The sequence below is a fragment of the Panthera uncia genome, assembly GCF_023721935.1.
Source record: "Panthera uncia isolate 11264 chromosome A1 unlocalized genomic scaffold, Puncia_PCG_1.0 HiC_scaffold_17, whole genome shotgun sequence".
NCBI lineage: Eukaryota > Metazoa > Chordata > Mammalia > Carnivora > Felidae > Panthera > Panthera uncia.
In genome coordinates this window covers 124,473,724-124,491,649 of record NW_026057577.1, presented here as the reverse complement: position 1 = coordinate 124,491,649, position 17,926 = coordinate 124,473,724, and the positions used below count along the sequence as shown (strand labels likewise).

Below are 17,926 nucleotides of genomic sequence, written 5' to 3'. Positions count from 1 at the left end.
CAGAAAGAGCCAAAATGTCCATCGATGGACGAATGGATAAATAAGATGTGGTATATATATACAATGGTGTATTCCTTGGCAATCAAAAAGGACGAAATCTTGCCATTTGCAACTGTGTGGATGGAACTGGAGGGTATTATGCTAAGTGAAATTAATCAGTCAGAGAAAGACAAAAATCATCACTTCACTCACATGAGGACTTTAAGAGAAAAAACGGATGAACATAAGGAAAGGGAAACAAAAATAATATAAAAACAGGGAGGGGGACAAAACAGAAGAGACTCATAAATAAGGAGAACAAACTGAGGGTTGCTGGAGGGGTTGTGGGGGGGGAAGGGCTAAATGGGGAAGGGGTATTAAGGAATCTACTCCTGAAATCATCGCTTCACTATATACTAACTAATTTGGATATAAATTTTAAAAAATAAAAAGTAAAGTTAAATACATAAATACATAAATAAATAAATAAATACCGAAAATATCAGTGAAGGTTACACATGTGTCTCCACATACTAAAGACATAGTACACAGCTTCAACCAAGACTGTCCTTATCCTCTTCACATATTCAAACATTACTGATCATGAACAAGGCACTAATTCACTTCCCTAAATGACAATGCTGGTTTTTTGAATAAGACATTCAGTGATACATTCAACTCCCTCACCAGCTTCAGGAAGCAGGTCTCATAAAATTCCATAATGACTTACTTACAAAGGTTCAAATCAAAATAAATGAAACATGGCACGTTCTGGTCATCAAATAAATGAAACATGAGGGTAAATGCCCATTCCAGCCGACCCGCTGGCCATCATAAAAGTCAAAAGCCACTCACCTTTTCCTGTTCTCTCAAAGGACTTTTGGACCAGCTTGGGAGTTGCCTTATTGTCCCCAGGAAGCCACATTATATTATTAAGGAACCGTTTTATAGCCTCCTGGTATATATGAAAGACCATAAGTTCCAATAGCCAAACTTAACTTTGGGGTGAGGATAGACATCCTGTCTCTCAGAGTGGCTAAAACAACTTAAGAAGAGGTAACACTAATTCTACCCTAACTCTTCCAGAAAATTGAAAAAGGAACACAACCCAATTCATTCTATGAGACAAGCATTGCACTGATAGCACTGATAGCAATGCTAGGGGAAAAAAATCCCAAGAAAAAGCAACGTTCCATGTGAACACAGGTATAATTTTTTAAGCCAAAATTTAAGCAAACCCAAATATGAAAACAAAAATATAATGACCAGGTGGGGTGTGTTCCCAGATTATGAGGTTAGTTTAACATTTGAAATCAATTAGTAAATTCATCATATTAAGAGAATCAATAAAAAACCATATATTCATACAAAGACATGTAGTAAAAACATGAACTACATCTTACAAATTAAATATTGTGGTCTTCAAAGGACATGACTAAAAGAATAAAAAGATGAGTCATGGACTTGTAAAGAATATTTGCAGAGCTTATATTTTTGTGATAAAATATATGTGATAAAATACTTCTATCAAGAATATATATCAAGAACTCTGAAGACTCAATAATAACAAAACAAATGACCCAATGTAGGGATGGGGAAAATCTGACAAACACCTTACCAGTGAAGATACATGGTTGACAAGTAAGCACATGAAAAAAGGCTTAACATCACTGAAATATGACTAAACACACAAGGAAGGCTAAAAGTAAAAAGACTAACCATACCAAGTACTGACAAGGATATGGTGTACATGAAACTTGCAGTCACTTCTGGTGAGATTCAGAATGTTACAGCCATTTTGGAAAACAGTATGGCCATTTCTTTAAAAGTTAAAGTATGGTTCAGCCATTGCACTGCTACCAGTTAATCCAGAGAAAAGAAAGTACATGTTCATACAAAGGCTTGTACAAAAATATTCACAGCAAGTGTATTAGTAATAGTTTGAAACTGGAAACATACCTAATGCCCATCAACAGCCAACTAAATAAATATACTGTGGTAGTTCATACCTAGAACATTATTCAGCAACAACTATTCATACAGAAACTATGAATGAATCTAAAAATATTTATGCTGAGTACAATGAACAAAAATATGATCCCATTGATATAAAATCTGAATGACATAATCTAACACATAGGCACATATTAGGGATTGACTGGCAATGGTAATAGAAAGGTAGGAGGCCCCAGATGGGAGATTGCAAAAGGGCATTGCAAATTGTCTGGTGTGGGAACAAATATATTTGTTGTCTTGATTATGTTGATGGTTTCACAGGTATATATACATACATATGTCAGCATATGTATATGTCCAAATATGTCAAATTATATATTTTAAATATACCCAGTTAATTATATGCCAATATTACTTCAATAGAATGGTTTAAATAATGAAGACAAGCAACTTCAGGCTGTGGCCACAAGAAAGTGACAGGACCATATTGACATTCCTACTGTATTTTCTTAATATAACATTGTCAAATTGCCTAACATAAGTGTGTACAGTGTCCTCTTGGTTTTGGGGGTTGAGTCTCGTGGTTCATCACTTACATACAGCACCCAGTATACTCATCCCAACAAGTGCCATCCTCAACTTCACAGACTTAAAAAAACCTGACCAAATATATATTAAAATGTTTTCTTTTAGACATTGGACACCATGTAGCACAGGACATTCATGGCCAGCTGGAGAAAACTTCCAAGATACATCTCATGGAGGAGGTACCCACACCTGGCCTGGCCATCTCCCTGAGTGGAGCACTGCAGATTAGGGAAAGGACATGGCACCTAGAATCCACAGACCAGAGTACCAGAATACCAAAAGAGAGCTATAGGTAGAGAAAGCTTGGGGTTGGAGTCTTCCTGACAACGGTTCAGTGCAAATATGTGAGGAAACTACCCAAGGCACAATAAAGAATGAAATAGAGTAATACCCAGAGATTATACAGAGTCTTTTCGAACCACTACTCAGCCTTGATAGTTAATGAAGATCTAAAGGAGAGTTGCACAATCAGCTAGATAAAGGTGCATTTTGATCTAATTCCTGTAACTTTCTCTCAATTGATTCTAAAATTCAGAGAGAGAAGTGTTTGTATTTTATTAAACTTTAAAAACCCCAGCAATAAGAAATTGACCTCACCTTGCTAACAGCAGACTAAGATCCTGGGTTTTTAGCTCCCAGAGGTAGGGTGATCACTACTGGATAGATAAAAGGAGGAGCCCATGAGCCAAATCAAAAGCCTGAATTCCAAGAAAGGATTTCCTTAATTAGCTGCTGATCTGCTCTCCTACCTCCTTACCCAAAGAAAGAAGAACCTAACTGGCTGAAAGAGGTAGAACTGTCTGGTCACAACAATGTCCCTCCAGGCAGAACTTCATTTAAGTACGAACAATCTCCTCAGAATTAATGATGTAACTGCACAGTCCCCCCAGAATAAAGAAGATCTGTCACTTGGGGAATATCTACCTGATAGACAGAGGTACAGCAAGCTATCTTACGAAAAGGAAAAGAGTCAGAACTTCAGACAATTAAGTCCTCTGTAGGCTAGCATCTTATACTTGTGGGTACAGTTATGTTTGGAACAGTACTACATCTAAGCATTAAAAACACTTCCTACTTCAGTTTTCTAAGGTCATTTATTTATTAAAGTTGTAAATAAAAACCCTATAGAGAAGTTATCCAAGCAGGTAGTTAACATAGGTTCAAAAGTTTTAATACTGAGTATTGAACAGGTCAACAAAAATAATCCAATCACGTGTTTCCTTCTTTGCAAATCTCTAAGTCTATTGCTAAAGAGAAATATATATATTCCATTTCAAAATCTCCAGGGGCGCCTGGGTGGCTCAGTCGGTTGGGCGTCCGACTTCAGCTCAGGTCATGATCTCACAGCTCATGGGTTTGAGCCCCGCGTCAGGCTCTGGGCTGATGGCTCACAGCCCAGAGCCTGTTTCAGATTCTGTGTCTCCCCCTCTCTCTGCCCGTCCCCCACTCGTGCTCTGTCTCTCTCCATCTCTCAAAAATGAATAAACGTTGAAAAAAAAAATTAAAAAAAAAAAATCTCTGAATTTCCAGTGAATGGTAAAATATCAAGAAACTCTGGACTATTAAAACTTGAAAACAAGAATAAAACTGAGGGAATCCATGAGTCCCCTGGATGGAACTGAGTGTATTATACTTAGCAAAATAAGTCAGAAAAAGACAGTTATCATATGATTTCACTCATATGAGGAATTTGAGAAATACAGCAGATGAACATAGAAGAGGGGAAGGAAGATAAAAACAGAGAGAAAGGCAAACTATGAGACACACTTAAATACAGAGAACAAACTGAGGGTTGCCAGAGGGGTGGTAGGTGGGGAGATGAGTTAAATGGATGATGGGCATTAAGGAGGGCACTTTTTGGATTGAGCACTGGCTGTCATACCTTAGAAATGAATTACTGGGTTCTATTCCTGAAGCCAAGACCACACCGTATGTTAACTAACTTGAAAGGAAGAAAGAAAGAAACAAAGAAAGGAAGGAAGGAAGGAAGGAAGGAAGGAAGGAAGGAATGCATGAGAAAAGGCTTCCTGCAGAGACAGCCATTCCTGAAGGTGTTGGTGAGCCCAGTGCATTCTGGGGCAGAGGAGGGGACAGGGCAGATCCCCTAGCCTGTCAGAATGGATCCAAAAAAGTCTTTAGGAAACTCCATCTTCTGAAACCTTCTTCCTAATAAATTTTCCTGTTCCCTTTCTGTTCCCTTTGGGACAAAATAAAGGCATTACAACTGGGTTCACACAAAATTAACTGCTTCACAGTCCGTCAACACCTTCCAGCAGTAAGGGCAAAAGAGAGAGGGGCACCAAGAACTTGATTGTCCAGGGCCCCCTCCACTGCCCAGGCAGTTCTCCAGGTTTCCCATTAGTGAAACATGCCCAGTTAGTGCTGCTGCCCCCAGGAGCCCCTGTCCTTAGCCTCCAAGAGCCTGAAACTGACTTCACTTTCCACTTTCTACTGTCCCACACTTTGAGCATGTGCCTCTGAAAGTCCCTGCCATGCCCTGTGGTGGGCAGCTCATGATTTCTAGCTCAGCACTGGATCTACATTCTGGCCCCAGGAATGCAGAATGTGAAGCAGCTCCAGAGCAAATACAAAGAGAGGAAAGGAAACTGCTGGTAGCCCAAAACTAACTTCCCCATCCCAGCAGTAGGGATCCCATTCTACCGCACAGACCTCTCACGCCTCTCCCTCCTCTGGCCTGGGACCCTAGCCCTCTCTAGAACACCACATGGAATGATCCTCTGACCTAAGGCTGTGACTGAGCCCTGGCACAGGGGCCTGGGATGGGCCCCTTTCTGATTCTCCAGCTAAGCACTCACCCAGTGCAAAAGCAGTCAGGATTTTCGCAGCCTCAGAGAGCAGGAACCCAGGCAGAAAGAAGCCAGCTAGCAGTAGCGCCTGCTGCCCCACCATGCTCGCTCCTGTCCCAGCTGCAGATTCCAGCCTGGTGCCCAGAGCCCTATGCTCTGTGCCTCTGTGTCCTGCACAGTGACCTGTGTGCGTGCCCTGGGACACACGCTGCCCTGGCTGCCAAGGAAATGCGCTGGCAGGCAGCTCGGGAAGAGGTGAGAGGTGGATCCTGCCTGCCTTCTCTTCTGTTTGTCACTTCTGGCCCCTCTGCTCCGCCTCCTGGGTGCTTGCTCCACAGGCTATTAGGTCCTCACCCTCCCTAAGCTAAGGCAGCAGGAAGGAGGGGTTAGTGAGCTCTCCTTAACCCCTCTCTGTCCCTGGAATCACCACACTCTCCCCAGAGAAGATCCTCTGAACCAGGAATGATAGAGACCTTAGGATGTCACTTCCAAGTGAGCTCCACCTCCAGGTGACTCAGACCCTTCTCCGTTTTAGTGACCTTTCCCCAAATGTTCGCACCTCCTAACTGCACTATTGACCTCATACTGTCATCCCCGTGCCCCATTTCCCCAGGTACCTGCTTAAAATCTCCGCGAGTCTTCAATCTCAAGATCCCAGAAGCTGACTCCAAGAAGAAAATGACCTACACTTATTGCTCAGGGAGTGTCTTTGGAAAGTACCTACTGGTGAAAGTGCTAGTGTCCCCTACGTGTTAAATACCCCTGGAGGGCCAGGTCTTGACTGAAGGACTGAACCTCTAAGGCTAAGTCTGTAATTCTGAATGGGCATGACAAAATAGGACTCGGTAGTGGGCACCAAGAAGTTCTATTCTTCTAAGTGTTTGAAATTTCTCATTAGAAACGTGTTAAAACTCTCCCAACCTATTACTCCACTTTCCCCTCATACTATATGATTACATGCATGCACATTCACAATTTTCATCTGTTCAGGTAGCATATCTTCCCAGTGAAAACATTAATCTGCATTAGGGAGACACCATTTAATATTAATGTAATCACATTACTTTGTCTACAATCCTTATTTCAATCCCTCCAGTTGTGCACACAGTATCCTATGTTGTGACAGGAATTCTCTGGTGCAGGAGCCAATTCAGGATCACACATTGCATTTAGTTATCATGTGTATTTCATCTCCTTTAGTAAGGACTGGTTTCTCAACCCTTCTTTTTCTTTCATGTGATTGATATTTTAAGAGTACAAGCTGTTTATTTTCTATGATGGATCCCCAGTTGGGTTTGTTTGATGTTTTCTCAGAATACTTCAGGTTACTAGGGAGTTTGGTGGGAATACTACAAATGTGGTGTTGATTCCATCTCAGTGAATCTCAATGCGAAGCACATGATATTATTAGATGGTCCAATCATTAGAGATGATAACTCTATCCCTTATTTAAGGTGGTGTTCATCAAGATTCTTGACTGTAAAGCTGCTATTTTTTTACCCTATAATTAGGAAATCAGATTTGGGGAGACATTTTGAAACTGTGTAAATATTTTGTTCCTATCAAATTTCACTCACTCATTTTTATCAACTGTTTTGTTTCTTACTTAAAGCAATTGTAGCTGTCATGGTGGCCAATTAGTGAGTTTTAACTGCACTTTTTTTTTTTTTTCCATGTGGCATTGTATTGTTACAAAACCTTTTCCTTTGTCCCTATCCACCTATCATCTATCTATTTTCTATCTGTGTCAATCTATTATCATTATTTATTCATCTCTCTGTATTTATTCAGTGGGGTATTATCTCTTCCTATTATCATGTATTGGGTTGCTGCTGTTGAAACTCAACCATTTTGGAGCTTTTCCTTTCTTTCTGGCACACAATTTCCAGACTCCACTTGAACTTTTTTTGTTTCTGTCTTCAAATCTTCCATTTCTCAAAGACACCTAATGGTATTTTAAAAATAGGTGTGGTTTGCAAAAGTGCTCATTGCTAATGAAGCACTGTTGTTCATAAATCCTTTTCAGTGGACAGTTATGAAATATATAGATACAGGATGGATATAAATATTACATATCTATATCACCATGTTTACATATAATTTGTGGGAAACTGTGAATCCATACTGATAATACCTTCAATTCCAGCACCACCACAGAGGTGATTTTCATCTCCTCCATTTCCACATTAGTAACTCCCCTTCTAAATTTAAGAAATCTACTTTCAAAATCCTTGGTATATTTACACATCTGCTCAATCATACTGAAAAAATGTTACCATGTACTAATCCATGAACTGTGAATATCAGTTCTACCCAATAGACTACTCAAAAAATAGATTAGTCTAAAAGTAGATTTTTGCAGTTCATTTTTTCTTTAGATTGATGAGACATATATTCAAAGTACTGTGTTCAAAATGCAATTGTGTTCCCTCATTTTTTTGGTACAGTGCGATTTTTACACATTTGAAAATATTTTGAATTCATTTGTTTCTGTTTGTATTCTATTTTAGAGTTTTCTCCTCCATTTTTTGTTATAAATAGAACTTTGTTATGAAAAATAATAACGTGCCTACAAGGACCAAACTATGTAAACACAGAAATCTACAGACATGCCATTTGTTTCCTTGACCTTCACGCTATTCAAAAACAACTTTATAGATAATCTATCACATGATTCTGATTTTTCATCCCTCTGCTTCTTTTTGCAACAGCATGTAGATATAATTATATTTTTATTCTCTCCCTTTTTCTCTTTACTTAAAAATAAAAGTGAGATTACTATATTGTCTTTAGACTATGTTCTTTTACTTAACAGATTAGAATTCAATCCACATTAGTTTAAAATTGTCTTGTTCATTGTGGTTTATAGGTATCTATGATCCCACTGTGTCCTTGTAACAAGCTTCCTTCCTCAATTCTGACAGACTTTTAAAATGTTAGGACTAGTAGTCATCTCACTGTGATGAAAATTATGAATACACTTATCCCACTTTTTTAATGGTATTTTTCTACTTGTGGTAATTTAGCTGTGTAAAAACATTTTACTATTGTCAAATTAAACTAGTTAACTTTTCTTTGTTGCTTCAGAATATTTAAGTCATATAAAAGATCATTCCGTACACAGGGATCAAGGTCATTCCATAGTAATTCCATACACACACCTTATTTTTAGACTCAGTATGTTGTCATTTATTTATATTAAATATCTAATGTATTTAGAGTTTACTTTTAGATATGGTGTGAGATATGGATCAAATATTGTCTCTCTTCTAAAAGATTATCCTGTCATCTCAGCATTATTTGTTTGAACCACCATGCCATGTGCTATAAGCACAAGATAAACGGAACCCAGTCCCTGATTGTTAGGGTGTTATAGTTTCTAAATTGAGAGACATACATGTTAACAAGTAATTTCAACATATTAGGAAGAATGCTTCGAAAGAAGATATACAAGGAGCTCTGTTGTGAGGGTCAAAGTCAAGTGCAGCCACACTAATGTGAACACAATAAAGTTTGGTAGGAAGAACATGTAGAAGCTTTTTGTCCCAACAAGAGCAGAATGGCATTTCTGAGAGAGGACACAGTGTGGTCACTGATACAGAAGTACAGCACAGCACAATGTGTTGGGGTGGGTGTGACAAGATTCCCTCCTTCACCAAATTTTAGTCAGCATCCTCTGAATCCTCTTCTAGACTAGGGTTCCACCCTGGCCTGCTGCCCTGCCCTTGGTCTGCTGAACCCACTTTCAGCTTAGAATCTGCATCTTCCAAAATGCCCAGCATGATGCCTGTTGACAAATATGAAAGCAGTCAGTGTTGGCTGAATCAAATTGTTGAACTGGGTAAAATGCATTCATCTTAAGGACATTCACAATATGAAATCCGCTTTTCAGAAATAGCTAGTTCCTTGAGCTAAGTAGAAAGAAGTTTGCTTAAGACAACAAGTAACTCCATTTACCTCCTTTTGCATAGATAATTGGTTGACACTTAAACAAGTAATCATCTCACAGTGCCTGCAAGATGTGTTTATCACAATGTGATAAACCAAACAACAGAAGATTGACATGGGGGAAAAATCACATCCATAGAGTATTTAGTGTAGCTAGGCAAACAAAGAATCAATACGTGATCATGGTTAGTGGTAATGGTAGAAACATGTCAGTGAAAGAATCACTACATAGTGAAAAGAAACATAAATGACAGATTGAACTTCATTTTGACATTCTAACACATACCTCCAAATGTATGCATTTTATATGTAGATCCTTCATGTGTGTCATGTTCCATGCCCATTAGATGTCAACAAATTAAATATTTTGCCTGTTTTTATCATTTCTGAATGTGTTATTTTATAATTACAGAGAGACTACAGGTCTCACACACAAAATAAATTTGGATTAGGTCTGAGTATGTGAACTTGATTCCTTCCTTAGTCTGTTTACCATTAGTCCTCTGATTCTCTAAGAAGTAACTCCATTTCTTATACACACGTTTCTCCTCCTTCATCAAAGTTGTACTAGTTCTATTATTCTAGAAATTAAAATGTATTTGCATTTCCAATTATATGTAATGCAACAATAATTGGTGAACACTACATTTTAAAGTACACAAGAGGAAGACACTTAAAAACACATCTCATACAAGGGTGCCTGGGTAGCTCAGTCTGTTAAGCACTCAGGTCATGATCTCACAGTTGGTGGGATCGAGCCTCATCTCTTGTTCTGTGCTTCCAGCTTTGGATTCTCATCTCTGCCCCTCACCTGTGCTCTGTCTCTCTCTCACAATGAATAAATAAACATCTTTAAAAAAACACATCTCACACATAGAGATTTTCAAATCAATTTTAAAGTGTAATTTGTATGCAACAAACTGCATTCATTACATGGATACAACACAATGTCATTTCATTCACCTATTGATGGGCATGTAATTTTTCTTAATCTGGGGCCATTATAAATAAAGCTGTTATGAACATTTGTGTATAGACTTTCAAGTGGACATATGTTTTCATGAACTTAAGTAAATACCTACAAGTAATGCTGGGTCATGTGGCAAGTATATGCTTAACTGAGAAACTACAGAGCGATTTTCCTATGTGGCTGCACCATTTCACGTTCTCCTCAGCAATGGAACGGGTATGAGTTCCAGTAGCTCTGTCTTATTGCTCACTATTGATATGATCAGTCCTATTAATTTTAGCCGGCCTGGTAGATGTGTTGTGATATTGAGGTTTTATTTTGCATTTCTCTAAATGACTGCTGTATCCACTTTTTCATGTGATTATTGGCCATTTGCATATTTTCTTTTGTGAAGTGTCTGGTCAAGCTTTTCTTGTCCATGTTTGTACTGGTTGTAAGATTTGTTTGAATATTCTAGATACAAGTTCTCTGAGAAATGTGTTGCAATATTTTCTCCCAGTTTATGGCTTATACTTTTGTCTTCTTACGCACGTCTCTAGAAGAGTGAAGGTCGTTCATTTTGATAAAGTCCAATTTATCAAATGTCTTACTTTGCATACTGTACGGTATGCAGTAACAGTCAATGTTTTTCTGTGTGTGCCATTAAGTAAAAATCAAAGACCATTCAGATATCAGTTATTCCAGTAAAATTTGCTGAAGAGATTTGTCATAAATCAAGTAAACATGTCTGCGTGGGTCTATTTCCAAGTTTTCAAGATGCTCCTGGAATGGTAGCCAGACACAAACCACAGAGGGCTTGTATTACATGCAATGAGAGCCAGGAAAGGATCTTAACCAGGAAATGATGAGATCAGATGTCCATACTGTCAAGACCATGCTGACACAGTCCAGTGGAGAAGGTTTCAATGGATCCAGACTAGAGGCATCATCCCCACTCACGGCTTCCTTTGATCAGATGTGCTGGATGAAAGCAGAGCCCAGGAAGCAGCAGGCAGAGAGTTGGCATCACTGAGTTACAAGTGTTCAAAGATGATGATGTGGTAGGAATGGAAAAGGGAATCAGCATCTGAAATCCTGATCCTTATATCCGTTTGTTGATTATGAAGGTAAGAAATCTTGGCTTTTCTTTCTAATCACAACACAGAAAAAGCTTCAGGTCTGCCTTTCAAGGCACTATTGCCAAAGACAAATTTTAGAGATTTCATTCATAAAAATTACAGAAATAGGGGCACCTGAGTGACTCAATCGGTTGAGCATCTGACTCTTGATTTCAGCTCAGGTCATGATCTAACAATTCATGAAATCGAGCCCTAGGTTGGGCTCTGCACTGACAGCACACAGCCTGCTCAGGATTCTCTCTCTCCCTCTCTCTCTACCCCTCCCCTGCTCGCTCATATTCTCTCTCTCTCAAAATAAATAAATAAACACTTTTTTTAAAGAATTACAAAAATTAAACCTTGAATAACAGACACACACACACACACACACACACACACATCGTCATGTGATGTGCTTGGGACTATAAGTGACATCGTGCAGCATGAGAACTCACAGGACTCGGTAGACACCTGGCACCACTTCACATTCTACCCAGAAAATCCTATCCTGACCTTGGTAAGGATGGGCCTCTTTCCACATCTGCAAGAAGTATTGGTAGCAGCTGCTTCATCCTCTATTTGAATTATTTCAAGATGTGGGCACAACCCTAGAATTAAGCAGTCAAACTATGGTTTCTGCGACCATCCTGCATATCTACTATTTTCTTCACTGTGTTATAACCCACAAGATAGCATACATTTGAAACTTTAAAGGAGAAATATAATTCCATCTGTAAATGCAAAAGCAAATATCAGCACATAATCACTTGAAAGTAAAACATATTTTAAAGGGAACCTACCAGAGTGGGAGCCTGATGTCTAGTAAAGAACATCAAAAAGTCAAAAAAAAAAAAAATGGAGCAAAATCTACAGACAATAAGATGGAGCCACCACACCAGTCCTTATCAAAGAAACAAACAAGAAACAAAAAATAACCCTGGTGGTTAATACACTCTTTTTCTGGTGTATGTTGCTAGGAACTGAATGTAATTGCTATACATAGTGGGTTACTTCCTATTTATGCCACAGTAGGGTGGCAGAAAGATGTTTCCTAAATCAACAAAGTCCTGAGAATGGCCATGGTCACTGGACCTGGGCCCCAGGGCCTCACGCAGAGGTCTGGGATCGGACTTGAGGTCACCATGACTACATTTTTAAGAGTGAGAAATTGAGAAGGTAATTGTGACAAGTGAAAAACACAGCATCAGCTGTGGCCGAAAGGCAGGCTCCAGGTCTGAGAGCAAAGGAGGTGCTCTTCATAGGAGGGGACTCAGCACAGAGACCACAAGTGGAGTCCAGGGAGGGTCACCCCTGCCTAACTGCAGGACAGACAGAGGTGAGGCTTCCTGAGCTTGGACGTGAGGTGAGAAGGAGACGCAAGAGGAAAGACACCCAAACTGGAACAAGTGGCCAAGATCTTATGTCATGCCGTAAAAAGTGAGGATAGAGAAAGATCAGAGAGAGAAAAGTGTCCAGAGAGCAACAGTGAAGTAAGCAGGGCCCTGTGTCTAGGGACATGGAATGGGGAGGAAAGCAGGGCTGTCGGATGAAGGCCTGGATCTGAGTGAGGAGGCCATTGATGAGGGGCAAGTCAAGAAGCCAAGATAAAATTCACAGACACAGAGAGTAGAATGGGGGTTGGCAGGAGCCTGTGGGGTCATGGAGGTGGGGACAGGGTTATGAGTATTTACTGCTTGATTATCATGGAGTTTGAATTTGGGATGATGAAAACAGTTCTGGAATGAATGGTAGTGAGGTTTGCATGATAACATCAATGTACTTAATGCCAACGACTGTACACTTAATGGTTAAAATGGTAAATTTTACATAATATAAATTTTACCACAATTTTAAAAAAGATCCCAAGATTACTTCATAAGAATTTCTAAGCAGAGGCAGATTATAATGAGGAGATATTTGTGTTCCACCCTAAAGTGCCAATATGGGAAAGACACCAGCAGTGTCCTGTGTTTGTTGGAAGCCTTGTACAACCAGTGGGTCCTGAGACAACCATCAACATTATATCCCCATCAGGCCTTCTTCAGCTTCCTGGCCCCACACAGCCACCTGGTCACCATGCCCAGCAGCTTTCCGCAGAGCCACAGGGTGCCCAGGGTGACCACCAGCAGGAACAAGAAGACGTCCAGCAGGTACTGCTCATGCCACGGTTGCTGCAGGGCATGGGGCTTGAGGTGGGCCGCACCCCCTGTCTGGAGGATGTGGTCAATCCAGCCCACCAGCCTCTGGGCAGGGGTCAGGGGGTGGGAGTGCCTGATGATGCTGGCGGCCACCGCTGCTGACTTGTACCTGTTGGCAGACACAGAGGCAGGGCATTACTTCTGTGGTCTCAGAAGTCTTAGAGACCTTGTGTCACAAATGCTTTCCTCTGCATGCACAGAAGACTCATTTTCAAGGAAAAGTTGTTGGCCTGGCATTACCACCGTCCAGTTGGTCCCATTGAAAAGCTCAAACTAGTGTCTCCATGCGAAGATACATGATTAGTGCTAAAAGTGCTAAACTATAAAATAGGGACTAAGTTGTAAAGTCAAATCTCTACCCAGGAAGCTTATGGTTGATAAAGGGAAGAGTAGATATGAATATATGGGATGTAACATATAACCCACTCAGTATAGATGTCCTGGAGACCCTAATAAGTTATTCAGTTCATCCTGGTTATCAGATCATTGTGCTGGATGGGAATTTACCTAGGACATCATGGGCCCTTTTACTGATTCACTTAACATAAATTCATCCTTACTTTGTAGCAGGCCCTTTACTAGGCCCTGGGAATATGGGAACACAAGAGACACACTTGGCCATCTAGGAGAGCTTACTCTCTATAGTGTGAGGGACACACAATAAATTAAAACAGAAAGAAATGGGGATGGGGTAGTTGCTGATCCTGAGAAGCGATAAGAAGGAAAAATGAAATTATGATTGAAGGGAATGGGAGAAGAGTGCAGTTAGGACTGTTAGATAAAGACTGCCTCTCTGAGGAGAGGGCATTGGAGATTAGTCCGACTGTCATGAAGGTGCCAGTCCTGAGAGGAGAAGGAAGGATGTTTTAGAGAGCAACACTGACAAAGGGCCTGAGGCAGGAAACAGTGTGGCATATTGGGGGACTGAAAGGCAACCTTCTGCCTTAAGTAATTCAATTATAAGCACCCTTAAAATATAACACCTCTCAGAAACCCTATATAAGTAGGTCACAGTCCTACTTATAGTTGAGTAGAACTCGTTCTCAATATCTAACCTAAATGCCTAGTCTTGCTCTCAAAGGTAACAGGTCAGATGTTAGCATCACATACATATTCCATGTCCTGGAAGTTCCAGCTGTTATTGCAAAAGTGTGCCACACAGCACACTTCGTATTTGATGCCTTCATTCAGCCTAAGTGACCACAAGCCCAAAGAGCTCCATACCTCTTGTCTTCTATGACTTCCTTCATCTTCAGAGCCAATGTCTCTGCCTTGATCTGCTTTAACTGGATAGAGACACCAAACTTTTTGGCTTCTACTCGGACCATGTTTTCAGCCTGTTCTTTAAGGACAGGAATCGCTACCATGGGTACACCATGTTGGATGGCCTCCATTATGCTATTCATCCCACCATGAGTGACAAAAAGACGGATGCGTGGGTGAGCTGTTGTAAATCAGGAACAGAGCAGAATATTTCAGGGTGAAAATTTTCAGAACATCTGATAAAGTAGCAAGGGCAGAAAAAAAATACAAAGAGATCTCAAATTTTGTTGGAGAAACTGATATACTGATTTAGCTTAGGACACACTCAAGGGTGCATATTCCAAGATACAAGATTCTGGCCTTGTCTCTGTACAGAGATTCCTTAAAACAATCCATGTGGGAATAAGAACCCAAAGAAATCTGCAGAGAACAGTGCTTAGCAAGAAATAATCCTCCTCCCATATCCATCCTTTCATCCATCCATTATTTTCTCTCAATGCTACATCTCTCTTGTGTCTCCCATCCCTGTTGTCTCTCTTGGTATCTCACTCTATCTCTGTTTCCATCTCTCACTCTCCAGGTTTCACCCTCTCTCTTTCACTGTCCATTCACTTCCCTGTTATCTGAAGTCTTAACACTTTCATTGACGACACATAATCATGTGACATTCATCAAACTTACACCTCATATGCTTTCTATTCAATTCCATAGGAAATCCTCTAAAGCAGAGAATGAGGGACCACCCATCTCAGTATTTCCAGTTCCTGTGTGCTTACTCCACCCTTCTTTAGAGAAAACTAAAACAAGTGTTGATAACAAAGAGTTCATCTCCAACACTGCCTCTCAACAGGGATGTCCATCAGAATTTATTTGTGTTTCTTTGAAAATCAGAATCTTTTTACATACCCCATGCCTTCTGAAAAAAATGTGCAGAACCATCTAGCTCTCTGTTACCAGAGAATTTGTTGAACCAGGTAAAAAGCTGAGAGGTTATTCAGCTTGACATTCAGATATTTTAGTACACTCTTCAGACAGTTAACAGAAACCTTGTGAAAGTATGAGTACATCTTTTGCAGCAAAGGAGGATGAACCAGTAAGTGTGGGAGTGTGTTTCTACAATGGCATAAAGCCTAACAGGTGCTCAAGATGCCTGGAAAACACTGGTAGTATGGCCCTTGATATGTGTTCTCAGAGTCCATAAACTGTCTTTGTATTTAGGCAATGTTGTTCAGTGTCAAATATGATAGGGTCAAAATAATGGCATGATAATATCACTTCTGACTGAAGGTATCAGGAATAGAAAGGAAGAAGAAAACATGGAAATTTTAGCCATTTGGGAAGTATACCTAATATCCCAAGAACTCCAGCTGGCTGCTCCATTCCTACCCTCTAGACATTACCTTTAGCTACCATCTGCTCCTTCACAGGCTGCTGGGGTGCCTAGTAGAGCCCTAAAGTTACATAAATGGAAAGAGAGAAATAGATCTGGGTAGTCCTTACCCAAGAGGTCATTCTGAGGAAGCCAGTCCACAATTTTCACATTTGCTGCCAATTTGACGTCTTTGGGCCACTTAGATGGCTTACATTTCCATATCACACCTTGAGACAGATGAGCAAAGGCACTGTTCATCTCCATGAGAACTTCCTGGGACTGATAGGTGCTCACTATGGAGCCCAGGGCCACAAGGACAAAACCAGAGTCTCCAAACTTGCTGATGAAATTCTCAAATTCCTGGAGAGAAGTGAGAAAGGACAGGATGTGAACAAAGTTGTTTATGAAAGCCTAGACATTCATGAAATGAAAGTCAACTATTAACTGAATATGCCCTCCTGTCAGTACCTAGAGCTCACTGTCTTGAAATTGTTCTCATAGCCCTGGGAACAGCTCAGTGCACTCTTCACTGTGCTCGTATCCATTGTGTCTGGTGGCTTTGAAGTCATTTTTCTGAGATCTCAGGACACGCCATACCATATGAATACCTTCAATAATCACAAATGGATGTGTAGAGAGCCTTAGGTGTCCAGCCACTATCACAATAGCCCACATTGCACATAAGGCAATTAACACATACTGTAGCACCAACACCTAGATTCAGAATGTCGATTTAACAATGTTTTAAGAAGAGGAAAGTACAGGTGGTGGAAACTTCTTTCTTCATTAACAACATGGCCCCAGAACAAGGGTGATCCTCATCCCTCATCCTAGTTCTGGGGATATGTGGTCACTTAGGAGTGTTCCAATGTCAGACCAGGGTGCTAGTGCCTGGGAGAGTGCCACTTGATGTCCTAGACCAGTAGGGGGCAGTAGGCCTTCTGGAAACTGAGGTAATGCTGGGAAAATATCTGTCATGTGTCTCCTTCATATGCTTATGAGCCATCTGTGTTTTCTTTGTTGACAGTTCTGGTAAGGTGTTCGGTCCATTTTTTTTTTATCGTTTATTTATTTTTGAGACAGAGAGAAACAGAGCATGAACGGGGGAGGGGCAGAGAGAGAGGGAGACACAGAACCAGAAGCAGGCTCCAGGCTCTGAGCCATCAGCCCAGAGCCCGACGCGGGGCTCGAACTCACGGAATGTGAGATCGTGACCTGAGCTGAAGTCAGACGCTTAACCGACTGAGCCACCCAGGCGCCCCAGTCCATTTTTAAAATACTGGTTTTAATTGTTAAATTTTAATAGTTCTTTGTATATTGTGTATATTTGTGTCTGTGTTTATTTGAATATTTTGAATAATAGTTTTTAACAGATCTGTTCCAAACATTTGGTTGTGTTCTGTTCCTCCTCCTTTCATTCTCTTGATAATTCCTGCCCAGAAGAGAAATTTTAATTTCACCTTAGCACACTTATCAACTCTTTCTTTCATAGATCATGACTTAGTGTTTTGCATTTAAAAAGTTTTCACTAAACCCTAGGTCCTCTAGATTCTTTTCTGATATCATATTCTAAAAGTTTCATACTTTGCACTTGCTTTTTATATTAAGGTTTACGGTCTGTTTTGAGTTAATTTTCTTGAATGTGTAGAATCTGAGGCTAATTAATTTTCTATGTAGTCAGATCATTTTTCCAGCACTGTTGGTTTTTGAAAGTCTGCTTTCTCTATACTATTGTCTTTACTCCTTTA

The 17,926-nt window shown here is 40.2% G+C and overlaps 1 protein-coding gene across 9 annotated transcripts in view; it reads right to left on the bottom strand.

The window, feature by feature from the left end:
* The window catches only part of LOC125934648 (UDP-glucuronosyltransferase 3A2-like), a 184,969-nt gene that overhangs the window by 26,683 nt on the left and 140,360 nt on the right, over positions 1-17,926 (bottom strand). For 2 of the 9 annotated variants that reach the window (XM_049648186.1, XM_049648183.1), the window contains 3 exons: positions 16,307-16,538; positions 14,768-14,987; positions 10,330-13,652 (listed from right to left, as the gene is read on the bottom strand). The exons of 3 other annotated variants lie outside the window; for them this stretch is intronic. In XM_049648186.1, coding sequence (XP_049504143.1) covers positions 13,376-13,652; positions 14,768-14,987; positions 16,307-16,538 — 729 coding nt within the window. In that variant the 3' untranslated portion in view covers positions 10,330-13,375. Of the gene's footprint in view, positions 1-10,329; positions 13,653-14,767; positions 14,988-16,306; positions 16,539-17,926 lie in introns of those variants that run through there. 4 more of the 9 variants (XM_049648185.1, XM_049648182.1, XM_049648180.1 and 1 more) reach the window with 4 other exon arrangements.